This window comes from Petaurus breviceps, unplaced genomic scaffold (assembly GCF_028583685.1).
Source record: "Petaurus breviceps papuanus isolate PSGF00001 unplaced genomic scaffold, PetGlider_PUasm1.0 79, whole genome shotgun sequence".
Lineage (NCBI taxonomy): Eukaryota > Metazoa > Chordata > Mammalia > Diprotodontia > Petauridae > Petaurus > Petaurus breviceps.
The window spans coordinates 16,212,274-16,229,274 of NW_027186523.1; the positions used below are offsets into that span (position 1 = coordinate 16,212,274).

The 17,001-nt window shown below is 40.5% G+C and overlaps 1 protein-coding gene across 1 annotated transcript in view; it reads right to left on the minus strand.

Annotated features, from left to right (window-relative positions):
- The window catches only part of UCMA (upper zone of growth plate and cartilage matrix associated), a 58,015-nt gene extending 52,716 nt beyond the window's left edge, over positions 1-5,299 (minus strand). The window contains exon 1 of the mRNA XM_069106213.1: positions 5,117-5,299. Coding sequence (XP_068962314.1) covers positions 5,117-5,299 — 183 coding nt within the window. The remainder of the gene's footprint in view (positions 1-5,116) is intronic.
- Positions 5,300-17,001: the final 11,702 nt, after the last annotated feature.

The following is a 17,001-nucleotide window of genomic DNA, read 5'->3' on the forward strand; positions in this document are numbered from 1 at the left end:
GGGCTTATTTTAGAGGAATCTTACACAGTAAGGGGAGGGCTTATTTTTGGGATAGGTCTTATTATCGGGGAAACACAGTAGCTTTAAGGGGATTAAGGGTATCTAGGCTCTCTGTAAAGGGCTCTGGCCCAGTTTATGTTGTTTCTTCAATTGCTCTGCCCCCAAGTCCCTTTAGCCCCTAAGGGAATATTAACTTTTACAGAGAAATATTTACTTTCAGGATGTAATTACAAATACACAAACTTGCTCCTCCCAATATGTAAGAGGCATAATCCCCCACCGCCCTTATACTTCAGGGAAGGAGAAGGGGATTAAATTCATAGCTTGGCTCAATTCAGGTAGAAGACAATCTCAGCTCCAAATCCAAACCTCCTCCTCATCCTACCCTCTCCCCTTACTTCCTGCCTTGGGCTTGAGTTCCAGTTACCCTGCCCATTCTGGGTAGCTGGCTTGCTGCACCACCCCACGTAGACAAACAACACAGAACAGAAACAAACATCCTGAAGTCCACTTCTTAGGGCCCAGGGTGACATAGAGAGAGAAGAGATCACTGGTTCAGTTCATGGGATCCACATGGGGCTCAGCAGAAAGAGCATAACCATAAGGATGGGGGGACAAGTGAATGGCCCAACATTCCCTGTTTTAAAGATGCAGGCTGCTAATCAAAGCTGATGCTGTTCCCCAGAACAAAACTGATGAATATTCTTCTATAGGAGAAAGGATTCCTAGGACCAGGACTTGTGAGGTGCCTGTTGGTCCCATCTGTTCCCTAAATGTGTGCCTTGGTACCTTTGCTTCAAGTGGGCTTAAGCCCACACTCCCCAGGGACCTCATGCCTGTGCAGGAAGAGGAGCATGCTCCCATGTTGGGGAGAAATATTTTGTTCCAACCACTATAAGTTTGAGCCCTCTGGCCCTAGAGGAGACCATGCCCCCTGGTTTGTAACTACTGCTCTTGATGTACCTTCTCCACAAATATCCTTTGTAAAAGCTAATTGATGTCAACTGGTTAATTGATATTTTGGTGAGTACAACAAATCAGGGGCCATGAGCAACAGTATTAGAAACCCCAGGTCCTCAGGGATACTGGCTGACAAAACCTTGATGGGAAAAGTAGTGAACCACCTTCTGGGGCCCCAGCTTGTCAGTACAAGTAGGTTGGGAAAAGAAACCCCGGGAAGGTGCCATGTGTAGCTACCCAATGGAAAGTAGACGCACTTTTCTTAATGTACTGCTTCGTTGTTTGGGATAGATTTTTTGTGAAAGTATAGCCTGTTCGTAGACAAACAGGATTAATGTGGATTTTATTTTATTATGTAAATATAAGTATATATGTGTGTGTTTATATGCCAGCAACTGATGTTGACGGACAGACGGTGAACTAAAGAGAATTGGGCTAGGCGAGCATAGTTGAATAACAATGCTGGCTTATTGGAGTAGTATAGCTGATTATATATCTTTCTTGTTTGTGCATGGAAAGTGTCACAGTGAACTTTGAATCACAAGTTTCTCACAGATGCACTCAGCTAAACATAGATATAGTAACAGCCTTGACTACCAAGCCTGCTTCCTGCATGCCCAAACTGCTTGTAGGACACACAGCAATATTTCTTGATACTGATTGCCAAATACTCTTCTTGGGGAAAGATATGGCACACCTGTCCAGAGGGGACTTTGCACCCTCCCAGATTCAAACAAGTCAATAAGTCCAGACTCAGCAAGTCACAAGTCTCTGGACTCAGACACAAGCTCAAGAATCCATTTGACTTGTCCCCCACCCCATTTATAAATACATATATAATCTCACATATCTCTATCCATCTATAAAATCTGGGGTTAGTATCTTTTTAGCTGTGACCTGGTTTCTTCATCTTTTTAAGTGTTTATTGTCATCTCTATGAAGATGACTCCCAGAGCTATGTATTTAGTTCTGACTTCTCTCCTCAGCTCGATTTCCAAGTCGATCAGCCAGGCAATAAACATTAAATGCCTCCTAAGTGCCAGGCCCTGTGCTAAGTAGCTGGGGATACAATAAAAACAAGGAAAATCTCTGCCTTTAAGGAGCTCCCAATCTAAAGGATGAAGGCAACACACGAAAGAAAGCTGAAAAGCTAGTGGGAGGATGTGGGGGAGGGAAGAGAGTTGGGGGAAGTGGGGGTGAGAATGGCGGCATGATGGAGAATTCCAAGGAAGTACAAAAGCACTAGCTGGTGGGAAACAGGGAGAAAAACTAAACTAAGTCTCCCCTTTAGATGGAGGCCTTGGAGTCCATGACCCTTTCCTCTGGTCAAAGGGGTGCAGAGGATACTGGTGAGATGTGATGAATACCAGGTAGCATAGTGAGATCAGCAACTGCCTACTGAACATTCCCAATGGGATGTCCTCTAGGCCTTCAAACCTAACATATCCAACATAGAACTCATCTTTCCTCCTAAACCCATCCTTCTTCCAAACCTTCCCATTTCAGCTGACCACACAGTTACACAGCTTCATCACTTCAGAGTCATTCTCAACTTCTCACTTTTACTCACTCCACATATTCAGTCAGTTGCCAAAACATGTCTCAAATCTCCGGGATTTAAGTTTGAAGATAGTTGGAAGAGGCAGCATCTTAGTTGAGTACTCCAGCTGAAGCCAGAAGTGGGAAGCAGAGAGGAGTTCTGCAACCCGAATGTTGAAAGGACCAGCTGAACACTGTTAAGCAGATAACAGCAACAAGAAACATCACTCAGCGGAGACCATATGCCCAGAAGACGTGAGGCTGACAGGGAATGGGACCAATGGGAGTAGTTCCATGACATCAACAGAAGTTATGATTGGTCCTTTTGCATCAGAGTCTACATGTGTGCCCTAGGCACGTGTCTTTTTCCTTTTATGTATAACCCTCTCCATGAGTCCCCTATGTGGGTCCATTCTTCCCAATGGTAGTGTGTTTGGGGGGGAGAATGAGGCCCAGGTTGATGGGAGAAAGGTTTCACTGCTACTTTTTTAAACTCTACTATTTCATAAGTTCAGGAAACATAGCTGAGGGTGGCCTGCATGTGAGGTGATCTACTAAGAGGGAGACTTTTGAGAACAATAAATATCATCACCTTAGAGTTCCCTAAGAAAAGCAAAAAAAGGAGGTCACTGTGTTAATTGTATTATTATTTAGTTGCAAAGTGTGGGAGAAAAAAGGTATCATGCTGCCTATCAAACTGAAGGTCTACCGAAATGTGCTGACCTCATTGTTGGGTGCCTGTGAAATCTGGACAAGCCAGGAATCTAAATCGCTTCCATTTGAATTGTCTTAGGAAGATTCTGAAGATCACCTGGCAAGACAAGGGATTAGACACTGAGCTCCTTTCTTGAGTTAAACTGACAAGCATTCAAACTCTACTGCAGAAAGCACAATTCCATTGGGCTGGCCATGTTGTTTGAAAACCAAACATACATTTGCCTTAAAGATTATTTTATGGAGAACTCATACAAGGCAAGTGCTCAACATGGAGGTCAGAAGAGATACAAGGACACTCTAAAGGTATCTCTGAAGAACTTTGGTATCAATTGTGAGACGTGGGAGATACTGGAAAAGAACTGCCCAGCATGGTGTGCTTGAATCAAAGAAGGTACTGTGCTCTGTGAGCAAAGCAGAATTACAATAGCTCAAAAGAAATGTGAGATGCTCAAATTTAGAGACATCACCACTCCAAATGTTCACGTGGACTATTTGTGCCCAATCCATGGTAGAGCCTTCTGAGCTCCTACTTGTCTGATCAGCCACAGTCAAACACACTACACCTTGACTCCAACATCCTAAAGTTGTTTTGGTTCTCTTACAGAACGGACAACAACCAATTAATTTAGTTGCATATCTCTAAAAGGTGAATGTTGATTAGACTGATTAAGACTAACTCCAGTCTGTTCAAAGTACTACTGGCAAAGTATTGTAGACAAATAGCTAAGGCTCAATATATGGACTTCCTGACATTCTAAGCCTCCTGTGCAAAAGTTTATAAGAAGACAAAGGCAAAACACTCTGTGCTATTGGATATATCTATGAACTGGTTCAGCCATTCTGGATATCGGTTTGAAAATTTGCAAGTAAAGTGACTAAATTGTTTATCCCCTTTAACTCAGTGATCTTACTCCTGGGTATATACCCCAAAAAGATCAAAGGCTGAAACAAAAATCCAATATATACTATTATATTCATAGTAGTATTTTTGGAGATCCAGAGAATTAGAAATAAAATGTATGTTCATCAATCAAAGAATGGCTGAACAAACTGTGATATATAAATGCCATATTGTGCAGAATAAAAAAAACCAAGATAAAACATTTGGAAGAAAAATCAAGAAGTATAAATATTAGATTAACCAAAATACTCAAGGGTCTCATTCAGCACAGCAGCAGCCTTTATGGCATTTTTTTTGGTCAGCAATAACCCTGACATCCCAGTAACCATGTCAGAAGGAAGCATAGGTGGCACTGATCTTGGTACCACATATTCCAGTGTAGTAGTCTTACAACATGGGAAAGTGGAGGTTTTTGCTAATGACCAAGGAAAGTGGACCACCCTGAGCTAACACAGAATATTTGGTCAGTGATGCTGCAAAGAACCAAGTTGCCCACCAACCCGTTCTACAACATAGTGTTTGATGCCAAGGATCTTGTGATCTGATGATTCAGTTGTACAGACACAAAGCATTGGCTTTTCATGGTGGTGAATAATACAGGCAGGCCTAAGATCCAAGTGAGAAAAAGAGGAAAAACCAGAAGCTTCTATCCAGAAGAAGCATTATCTGTGGTCTTGACAAAAATGAAAGAACTTGCTGATGTCTTGAGAAGATTGTTGTGAATGAATGGGTGTTTGCCTCAGACAAACTGAGACCTGGGAAAGACCTTTGCTTAAAAAGGCCAAAGTCTGCCACTGCATCCTGGGTCACGGTTTGTCTTCTAGACTTCTGTTTTGCCACTGGACTCTAAAGGACTGTGGAGGAGAGAATGAGGCTGATGATTGTGCAGCTCTGCCTCACTTAAATCCAACTCATTAGTTAATCAAGACATCACTCTCATGATGTCATTGGTCCTTTTTGAGAACGAAGGATGAAAAACCACAACAACAATCAACCTACCGTGATGATCCCCAACATCAGGCCAGCAAAGATGCTGGAGCCTTTGCTAGATTCAGTGTGCTCCAAATCAACAATGAGCCCATTGCTGCTGCTGTGGTTGCTGCCTATAGCTTGGAAAAGATACTTAATACCAAGAGGAATGTGCTGACGGTTGATGGTTGATATTTGTAAAGCATTTAACATAGTGCCTGGCACATCATAGGAGCTTGATAATTGCTTTTTTTCTTTCCCTTCCTTTCCCCCTTCCCCTTTGACCTCACGCGTGATTCTGTCAAGGTCTCTGTCTTCACCAATGAAAAACTTTGAAGTTAAGTCCACAGCTGAGTATGTTCATTTGGCAACCACAAGGTCAACCTTTTAGTTGCTGAGTTTAAGTGCAAGCACTAGAAGGGTATCAGTGAAAACAAGAGGGCTGTCTGCCACCTTCACACCTGTGAACGTGCAGACTTCCTCCTTTCTTCCAGTACGCAGGCCAGTATTGAGGCTGACTCCCTCTAAGCTTCTATGCTTCCATCACAAGTGTTGTTTGGAATACCTGAATGCCAACATTTATATGGCACACTGAACCCAGTAGAAAAGGCCCTTGTTTTCTAGTCATTTCAATCATGTCTGACTCTTCGTGACCCCATCTGGGCTTTTCTTGGCAAAGATACTGGAGTAATTTGCCATTTCCTTCTCCAGCTCATTTCACAGGTGAGGAAACTGAGGGTTAAGTGACTTTCCCAGGGTCACAAAGCTGGTAAGTGTCTGAGGCCAGATTTGAACTGAGAAAGATGAGTGTCTCTGACTCCACTCTATCCACTGTGCCACCTACCTGCTCTAGAAAAGGCCCCAAGGGATATCAAAGCAGATAAATCACAGATTTGTGACTACATCATCAAGATCCATAAATGTCCATAAAACTTCTACAGTGGGCCAAGCAAGATGGCACAAGCCTGTGATCTCTACTGTTTTAGAGGCTGAAGATGGTTGGTGGATGGCTTGAGTTCAAGAGTTCTGACCTATAGTAGGGCTAAAGCTGATCAGATGTCCACAGTAAGTCTAGCACCATAAGGCAAGCCCACAAGAGCCATGGGGCTGCCTAGGGAATGGTAAATTGGCCCACTCAGAAAAACAGAGCAAGATCCTTGCCAATCAGTAATGGGATCGAGTCCATGAGTGGCCCGGCCACTGAACATCCAGCCTGAACAAGAAAGAAGACTTTGTCTACCAAAAGAAATATTAATAAATTCTTTGCAGGAGGATGTTCTTTCATAGTAAACATAGTAAAGTACATGGAGTTTTTTGTAAAGTTCAGTCAACAGATAAGAGAGCATATTCTAGGGTACAAAACACTGAACTATGTCCCCACTCAGGACTCGTCACGTACACATGAAAAAATCATCCCGTACAAGGCAGTGCATGGTGCCAGATAAAAAAACACACATAGTTAATGCAGAAGAGAGACATCACTTGGCCTAGCTGGTCAGTTGAGTCTTAAAAGATGGGCAGGCTCTTGATAGGTAGAAGAAGGGCATTCCAGGCAGAAAGAAAAACGAGTAACCTCAACAGAAGCAGCTTTGACTTCAAACAAAAGCCACTGATTTTCTCCTACAGTTTTAGGTCTCAGAAAGAATAATAAATGCAGAGTCAGAATGTCTTTAGGGGGTATAATATAAACGGTGTGCCCGACTTTGTCCTGATGTATCTGTAATTTAGTGGAGTTTCTACATAGTAATATTTACTTCAAAAAGCATGATCACAAAAATTAAAGATATCTATAATCACATAAAAATACTCTAAATCACTATTGATCAGAGAAATGCAGCTCAAAACAATTCTTAGATACCACATCTCACTGGTCAGATTGGCTAACATGACAAAAAAGGAAAATATCAGATGCTGGAGAAGATGTGGGGAAAACTGGAACACTAATGCATTGTTGGTGGAGTTGTGAACTGATCCAACCATTCTGGAGAGAAATTTGGAACTATTCCCAAAGAGCTATTAAAAATGTGCAAACCCTGGGGCTGCTAGGTGGTGCAGTGAATAGAGCACCAGCCCTGGAGTCAGGAGGATCTGAGTTCAAATCCAGCCTCAGATATTTAACACAAAACTAGCCATGTGACCTTAGGCAAGTCACTTAACCCCAATTGCCCTACCTCCCCCCTCCAAAAAAAGCAAAAAAAAATGCGCATACCCTTTGACCCAGCAATACCACTGCTAGAACTGTAATCCAAAGAGATCTTGCAAGTAGAAGGACCTGTATGTACAAAAATATTTATAGCAGCTTTTTTTGTGGTGGCAAAGAATTGGAAATCAAGGGGATGTCCATTAATTAGGGAATGACTGAACAAGTTGTGGTATATGAATGTAATGGAAAACTATTTTGCTATAAGAAATGAGGAGTAGATGAACTTCACAATAACTTGGAGAGACTTCTATAAACTGATGCTGAGTGAGGAGAGCAGAACCAGGACAACATTGTACCCAATTACAGACACATCGTATTTGTGATGACTGACTTTGATAGAGTGGGCCCCCCTCAGCAATGCAAGGTTATAGACAACTCCAAAGGACTTATAATAGGAAAGGCTATGCACATCTTGAAAAAGAATTACGGAGTCTGAATGGAGATGGAAGCAAACTACTTGCTCTCTCTCTTTTTCATTTTGTTTTGCTTCTTCTTCCTCATTGTTCACTCCATTGGTTATAATTCTTTACAACTTGACTGATGTTTAATGTGAAGGTATTTGTAGAACCTATATCAGATTGCATGCTGCCATGGTGGGGGGGGGAGGGAGAGGGAGAAAATTTGGAACTCAAAAGCTTGTGGAACTAAATGTTGTAAACTAATAGTAAATTTTAAAAAATCAGGAGAGCAAAAAAAAAAAAGCGTGATCACAAATATAGAGATTTATTTCCCCCAATTAGTAGGAAGCAAAATCCCCTCTCCCCACTACCACCACTACCACCACTACAGCAGTCTCTGCGGAGGGGAAGGGGATTAGGGTCATACCTTTTTTCTGTTCCCATAGAGCACAGTCCCAGTTCCAACTCACCAAACCCTGTGGGGCTCAAGTCCCAGGCACCCTGGCTTCCATGCTGAGATGGCTGGCTACTGTGCCCTTTCCTGGCCACCCTGCAATTCTGGCTCCAAAGTCACTACTGCTTGAACTCTCAGGCCTCCTAGCCACCTCAGGCACCTGAACCTGAGGAGGGCAAACAACACAAAACAAAAACACACTCGAGCCCATTTCTTGGAACTGAGGCAAAGGCCAGGTAAACAGTAGGGGAAGACGAAGCTCTCCACTCTCACAAGTTCTGCTGGGCACCACCAAGTAGTAGAGAAGGGCCTGGCAGAAAAGATGATTAAGAAAATTGCTGCTGGCTTGGTCTCCCCAAGGTAGGCAACCAGCCAGGGGGGCTCCCCCCACCCACGTGGTAGGGGACACAGTGAGCTCCATGTTAGATAAATTGGGCATGCTCAAAGGCAGTTATATGGGTTAAGTGAGGAATATTTTAAAAGTTGAATTTGGTGAGCAGAAATAGAAGCTGTCCCACACACTTGACCTCTAAGACCCAAACACTTCGGTTTACTGGTATTGTATAGTGACCCCTTATAATATACTACTTGCAAATGTCTGGGGAAAATTAGGTGAAGAAAGGGAAACTGAAATGAAACCAAGGTGAAGGTTAAGAAGAAACTAGGTGGATATGGGCAACTTAGATTTCAAGTCTCCTGGGCCAAGCTCTTCTGCTTGGAAACACTAATCCTATGCTATCAATTTTAATTCTGCTTTTGTAAATATACTCTATATGAGAGTACATAATACTTTCATCCTCAAGGAATGTTGGGAAAGAGATTAGAATCTCAATGCAAAGGAGATAAATAACTGGAGGTTTATAAATTAACATTTTAATTATTCATAGCCTTAGAGAGATCAGGGGAAGAACTGGGAAAAGCTGAAGTCGACAAAAACTGGAGTTCCCGATTAAGATGGAATTTAGTACAGATAAAGTCTTAAGCTTAGGTTAAAAACAAATCAACTGCACAAGTATAGGACAGAGGAGACCTAGCTAGGATTCATGGGGAAAAAACGCTGGGCTTGGGGAGTGTGGAAGGTGTAAGTCAACAGTGCAATAGCCAAAGAAATGAATGTTAATCATAGGCTGCCTTGACAGGCAAATGTCCAGAACAATAGAGAGATGGGACTGTGGCTGGTATGCTGCCCTGGTCAGACCACATCTAGAATGCTAGAGTACTGACCACAGCTAAAGTACTATACATTTTGTCAGTCAGTCAACAAACTTTTATTCCATGCCTATACTGTGCCAAGCATTGGTTTTAAAAGAACACCGAGAAACTGAATCAGCTCCAGAAAAAGGTGAGCAGGATGGTGAGAAGTCTGAAGAGCATGTTCTATGAGGATGTACATTTTGGAGAATCAATCAACATTTCTTAAGTGCCCACTATGGACCAGGAATTAGGCGAAGTGCTGAGGGAAAAAAGAAGAAAAAGATGGTCCCTGCCTTTAAGGAGTTCACAATTTAATGGGAAGAAAAGACAGGGGAGACATATCTTGAATGCAAGGATGAGGAGACTGAAGTTTATCCCGTAGACAATAGAGACCCATATAGATTGTTCTGTGAGAGAATGCCTTTTTCTTTTTTTTTTTTTTGACAACTGAGCAAGTAAAGCACAGATTTGTCTTGCAAGAGTTGTCAATTTTCCACAAATCGATCTATAGTGGCTGCCCCTTTTTTTCTCTCTTATTCTCCCGTCCCCCCCCCCATCTCTCTCAGGAGCATTCAGTTACATCCCCTACAGAGTACACCCTGTAGTACAGGGTGCACCCAAGTACGTATTACCTGTTTAGGGAATGAAAGATTAAGGAAATGTTCAAAATTGGGAGCAGGCATGATTCAGCAAGGGATAATCCCAGAGCCCACAAGCACAAAATGCTGGCATATGCCATCTCCACAATACTTGTCTAGAGCGGAGGAGTGCCAATTGTTCAGTCTTCCAGGCTGATTTTAACCTGATTATTTCCTCCTTAATTTTAGCCTCAGCCTCTTCTATGTCTCTGTCTCCTTACATAGTTCAGAGCCTGGAGTTGGCCCCAACCCTTGATGCTACTATGACTCTGATGGGGCCCATTCAGATGTCATGCCTGTCATCTGCATGACCCTAGGTGCTGCTAGCCCTTTCTTCCTGCTGTGGCTCACAACTTCTACAATATTAATGGAAGTTTTCTCAGACAATTCTGGACTGCTTGTCATTTCTTCTGGTACAAGGTATTACATCACAATCATTTACCACAATTTCTTTAGCTATTCCCCATATAATGGACATTCCTTAAATTTCTAATTCTTGGCCACCACAAAGAGCTGTTATAAATATTTTTGCATATGTGGGTTCTTTTCCTTTTGTGTTTTTGGAATATACATCTAGTTGTGTTATTGCTAGATCAAAGGGTAGGTGTTGTTTTGTAGCCCTTTGGGCATAGTTCCTAATGTTTTTCAGAAAAGTTGGACAAGTTCACAACTCTACCAACGGTGCATTAGTGTCCACATTTTCCAACATCCCCTCTAACATTTGTCACTTTCCTGTTCTGTCATGTTAGCCAGTCTGATAAGCATGAGGTGGTATCTCAGATATTTTTATTTGCATTTCTCAACTCAATAGTGATAGAGTATATTTCATATGTCTATAAGTAGCTTTGATTTCTTCATCTGAAAATTGCTTCTTTCATATCCTTTGACCATTTGTCAATTGGGAAAGGACATGTGTTCTTGTAAATTAGACTCAGTTCGCTATGTATTTGAGAAATGAGACCTTTATCACAGACATTTGCTATACATTTTCCCCCCAGCCTTCTGTTTTCCTTCTGATCTTGGAGCATTGTTTTGGTTTGTGAAAACCCTTTTTAATTTCATGTAATCAAAATTATCCATTTTACTTCCCATGATCATTTCTATCTCTTGTTTCATCATAAACTCTTCCCTTATCCATAGTTCTGACAGATACATTTTTCTATGTTCCCCTAATTTACTTATAATATCATCCTTTGTGTCTAAATCACTTATTTTGATTTTTTTTACCTTATTTTGGTTTATGGTGTGAGATGTTGATCTCTGTCTAGTTTCTTCCAGATTGCTTTCCAGTTTTCCCAGCAATTTTTGGCAAATGCTGAGTTCTTACCCCAAAAGTTTGGATCTTTGAGTTTATCAAACACTAGATTACTATAATCATTTATTGGTGTGTAATTGTAATGGAAATATAAATTTTTAAGATCTTTCCTGCCCTGAGGCTAAAGTGCACCTGGAGCCTGGGGTGGGAGGCAGAAGGTTGTTACATTCTCTGACCCAGGAGAAGGCTATATAAACCCTGATTTGAGTATTTGTTTTGGGGCTCACTTGAGAAGTGTCCTGTGATTTGATCAGATGAGACTATGGGAAGCCGTTGTTGAGAGCCCCCCAGCTTTGAAAAATCCAGATGTTGATTTGGTATGGATGTAATGGTTGGACAGTTTGGAAACCTGTCTACTTGATCTGTTTCTCTGTCTTGATAATTCTGTCTGTATACTCTGAAGTTTGGGGTGCTGACCTTTTTCCCCTGAACTAGGTGAACGATACATATTTGACTGATTAAAGTAAGCTTGTTAACCCATTTTGAGTTGCTTTCCTTTAACAAAGCAGATCTAAGAACCTGTGTTGGCAGCCACCCTGGAGACTCTGGGGTCCTTGCTACTACAGTAATCTATTCCACTGATCCACCACTCTATTTCTTAGCTAGTACCAGATTGTTTTAATGATTACCACTTTGTTATATAGTTCAAAATGTGGTACTGCTAGACTGCCTTCCTTAACATTTTTTTCACTGAATTTCCTTGATATTCTTAACCTTTTGTTCTTCCAGATGAATTTTTAGATGATTTTCTCTAGCTCTATAAAATAATTCCTTGGTAGTTTGTTTGATATGGTACTGAATAAGTTAATTAACCTAGGTAGAATTGTCATTTTCATTATATTGGCTCAGCCTACCCATGAGCAATTAATATTTCTTCAGTTGTTTAGATCTGTGTGAAATCTTTATTTGTGTGAAAAGTGTTTTATAATTGTGTTCATATGTGTTTGTCTTTGCAGGTAGTTACATTCAAGTATTTTATACTTTCTGCAGTTATTTTCAGTGAAATTTCTCTATCTATTTCTGCTGGGTTTTGTTGACAATATATAGAAATGCTAATGATTTATATGGGTCTATTTTATGTCCTGCAACTTTGCTAAAGTTGTTTGTAGTTTTTTTTTTTTGTTTTGTTTTGTTTTTATATTTTTAAGCAATTGGGGTTAAGTAACTTGCTCAAGGTTACACGGCCAGTTATTTCTGGGTGTGGTGCTGAGTGTCTGAGCCCAGGATTCGATCTCCAGGTCGTCCCAACACTGGAGCCGGTACTCTTACTCGCTGAGCCACCTGGCCGCCCCTAAGCAATTGGGGTTAAGTAACTTGCTCAAGGTTACACGGCCAGGTGTTTCTGGGTGGGTGCTAAGTGTCTGAGCCCGGGATTCGATCTCCAGGTCTTCTCAACACTGGAGCCGGTGCTCTTACTTGCTGTGCTACCTGGCTGCCCCAGTTGTTTGTAGTTTTAACTAGTTATTTAGTTGATTCTCTAGGGTTCTCAATGAGATATTTCACACTGCCTTCTAGTTTTTCATTTGGATCTGTTTTATAGTATCTTGATTTCTCATAAAGTCACTAGCTAGGGGAAACTAGGTGGCACAGGGAATAGAGCACTGGCCCTGGACTCAGGAGGACCTGAGTTCAAATCTGGCCTCAGACACTTAACACTTGCTAGCCATGTGACCTTGGACAAGTCACTTAACCCAAATTGCTCTGCCCTTCCCCTCCAAAAAGCAATAGATAGATAAATAAAAATAAAGTCATTAGTTTCCAATTGCTCCAATCTAATTTTGAAGGAATTATTCTCTTCAGTAAGTTTTTGAAATTCCTTTTCCATCTGGCAAATTTGGCTTTTTAAGGCATTCTTCTCCTCATTGGCGTTTTGTGCTTCTTTTGCCATTTGAGTTAGTCTATTTTTAAAGGTGTTATTTTCTTCAGTGTATTTTTGGGTCTCCTTTAGCAGGCTGGTGACTTGCTTTTCATGATTTTCTTGCATCATTCTCATTTCTCTTCCCAATTTTTCCTCCACTTCTCTTACTTGATTTTCAAAATCCTTCTTGAGTTCTTCCATTGCTTGTGACCAATTCACATTTTTCTTGGAAGCTTTTGATGCAGGAGTTCTGACTTCATTGTCTTCCTTCTTTTCCATGCTTTGATCCTTTTTGTCCCCAAAAAAGGAATCTATGGTCAGATTGCATTTCTTCTGCTTGCTCATGTTGCCAGACAATTACTTGACTTTTGAGCTCTTTGCCACAGTAGAACTCTGCTTTCAGAATGGAGAGAGCTTTGTCCCAAATTTCTGGGGGTTTTGCAGCTGCTGGAGCTATTAAGAGGGTGCCCTCTCCACATACACCTCAAGCTCTGGCACACTGGCCACACACCCCAGGACCACCACCCAAGACCATGATCCAGATGCAAGCAGGTCAAAGCAAGAGCTCTTAGCCTCTGAATGGTTTCTTGGTCCCCCCATGACCCGCAGGCCAGGACCTCCTGAGGCAGCCACGTCTAGTCTCAGCCACTTCTCCCCCAGGGGCAGCCCAGGCTCTTCCATCCACCCCTGTTCCAAAAGAGTTCCCAACTGACCTTCTACTTTGTCTTTGGCATTTATGGGTTGAGATTTTTGGAAACTGCCACAGCTGCTGATGACTCCCTCTCCTGAAGTCTACTCATGCTGCTGCTGATTGTGGCCACCCTGGGGCCAGAACTGTGACTCAGGGGAGACTGTGCTCAGCTCCCAGCATGCTGCGATAGACCTTTCCTGTTGGCCTGCCAGGCTGCCTCCAGAGGGATATTTGTTTCTCTCTGTCACTTTGTGGGTTCTATAGCTTTAAAATTTGTTTAGAGTCATTTTTTTTTACAGGTATTGGAGGTGGTTGGAGCCAGAACCCACACCAAGTTTGTGCTTTTACTCTGCCATCTTGGCTCCGCCCCCCTTCAGGGTTCCCTAAGTAAACTATCATATCATCTGCAAAGAATGATAGTTTTGTTTCTTCATTGACTATTTTTATTCCTCCTATTTATCTTGTTTTATTGCTATAGTTAGTATTTCTAATACAAAATCGAATAATAATGTTCTTACTGTGAAGGCTTCAGGTTTTATTCCCATTACAGTTAATGCTTGCTCTTGGTTTTAGAGAAATACTCCCTTTATTCCTATGCTTTTTAATGGCTTTTTTAAAAACAATAGGAATTAGTGTTGTATTTTGTCAATTGCTTTTTCTGCATCTATTGAAATAATCATGATTTCTGTTGTTTTTGTCATTGATATGGCCAATGATAGTTTTCCTAATATTGAACCAGCCCTGCACTCCTGATATAATCCCACCTGGTCATAGGGTATGTATGACCATATGGGTGACCTATGGCTGTAATCTCCTTGATAGTATTTTATTTAAAATTTTTACACTGATATTCATTAAGGAAATTGGTCTATAGTTTTCTTTCTCTGTTGTTACTTTCCCTGGTTTAGATGTTAAAATCATATTTGTGTCATAAAAGGAATTTTGTAATACTCCTTTGCTTATTTTTTTTTGAAATAGTTTATGTAGTATTGGGATTAACTGATCCTTAAATGTTTGGTAGAATTCACTTGTAAATCCTTGTATCACTTGAAATCACTTGTAAATTTGGTCCTAGGGATTTTTTCTTAGGGAGTTCAATTATGGCTTGTTCAAACCCTTTTTCTAAGATAGGGTTATTTAAGTATTTTATTTCTTCTGTTAATCTGGGCACTTCATATTTTTAATTATTCATCCATTTCACTTAGGAAAGTAGCCAGCTTTTATCAGGTGTATTTTAATGTGAAAGCAGTAATACTTGTATCAGGAATGTTTTAAACTTTTATCGAGTGTTTAAAAGCAGTAAACTATTATCAGATGTGTTTGTGGCTTCGCTTGAGACATCTAGGAAAATGATGAGGGCAGTAATACAAGAGACCAATAATATATTTGGATTATAGTCACTGAAAAAAACAAAGATATAACTAGATCTCTAGAGGGGACGGATACTTCTGGGACTCAGCATACAGAAGGTCGTATTGTTTACTGATGATCCACTGAGAGATAGGTCTCCTAACTTGCCACCCAGGTTCAGTGCTAAAATACTTGGGTCAGTCCATATAACCATCTGCCCAAAGATGTAGAGGAGGAAGAGAGGTTATGTGCAGGGCTTCTACTATGTGCATTAATTGGTTTCGCTATTTTCTCCTCTTCAGTAATATTTTACTTTTTCCCCAGATGCATGTAAAAACAATTGTTAACATTTGTTTGTTTTTTTAAACTGAGTTCCAAATTCTCTCCCTCCTTTCTTTCCTTCCTCCTTCCCTAAGACGGTAAGCAATTTGATATGGGCAATGGTGCAAAACGTATTTCTGCATTAGTCATGTGAAAGAAAACACAAGACCAAAAAGTGAAAAATAGTATGCTTTGATCTGCATTCAAACTCCATCAGTTCTTTCTCTGGAGGTGGATAGCATTTTTCATCATGAGTCTTTGGGAATTGTCTTGGCTCACTGTATTCTGAGGATACTAAATCATTCACAGGTGATCATTGTATGATATTGCTATTAAGTCTCTCCAGGATATTCCTAAAAGCATCCTACTCATCATTTCTTATAGTTTAGTAGTATTCTATTGCAATCATTGGTCAATCATTGCATGATTGATGGACATCCCCTTAATTTCCAGTTCTTGGCCACCACAAAAAGAGCTGCTATAAATATTTTTAAAAGAGATATAGACCTGGTCGTGGTATTGCTGACTCAAAGAGTACGAATAGTCTTATAGTTCCAAATTCCTCTCCAGAATGGTTAGATCACTTCACAACTACACCAACAGTGCATTAGTGTTCCAATTTTCCCATATTCCATTCAACATTTATCACTTTCTTTTTCTCTCACGTTAGCCAATCTGATATGTGCAAATGGGTACCTCAGAATTATTTTAACTTGCATTTCTCGAATAGTGATTTGGATAATTTTTTCATACTAGTATAGATAGCCTTGATTTCTTCTGAAAACTGCTTACTCATATTCCTTTGCCCATTGGGAAATGACTTGTACTCTTATAAATTTGACTCAGTTTTCCATATGTTTGAGAAATGAGGCCTTTATCATAAACACTTTCTGTAAAAAATTTTTTCCAGTTTTCTGCTTTCCTTCTAATTTTGGTTGATTGCTTTTATTTCTGTAAAACCTTTTTAATATAATCAAAATTATCCATTTTACATCTCATAATGCTCTCTATCTCTTGTTTGGTCATGAATTCTTTTTCTTATTCATTGATCTGACAGGAAAACTATTCCATGATCTCCTAGTTTGCCCAGGATATGATCCTTTATGTCTAAATCATGAATCATTTTGACCCTATCTTGGTATATGGTATAAGATGTTGATCTATACCTAGTTTTTTTCCAAACTGTTTTCCAAGTTATCCTATTTTCATGCCATGGGCAGGAAATTTCCATTGATTGATTAGGACAGAGCAAGTATATGGTCCTTATACATCTTGTCCACAACTCTCCTGAGTGTGGGCTGAAACCAGATGACAGTGTAATTGGGAATTATTTAAGAAAAGAAAAAAAAATATGACAAAACATTATGTAACTAAATAATATTATAAAAATAATATTTGCATTTTAAAACTAAGTCACTATGTGACCCACAGGAATCTTTATATATGGTTTAGTAGTCTCTTTTCTATTTGAGTTTGACACAGTTGGGTCAGGA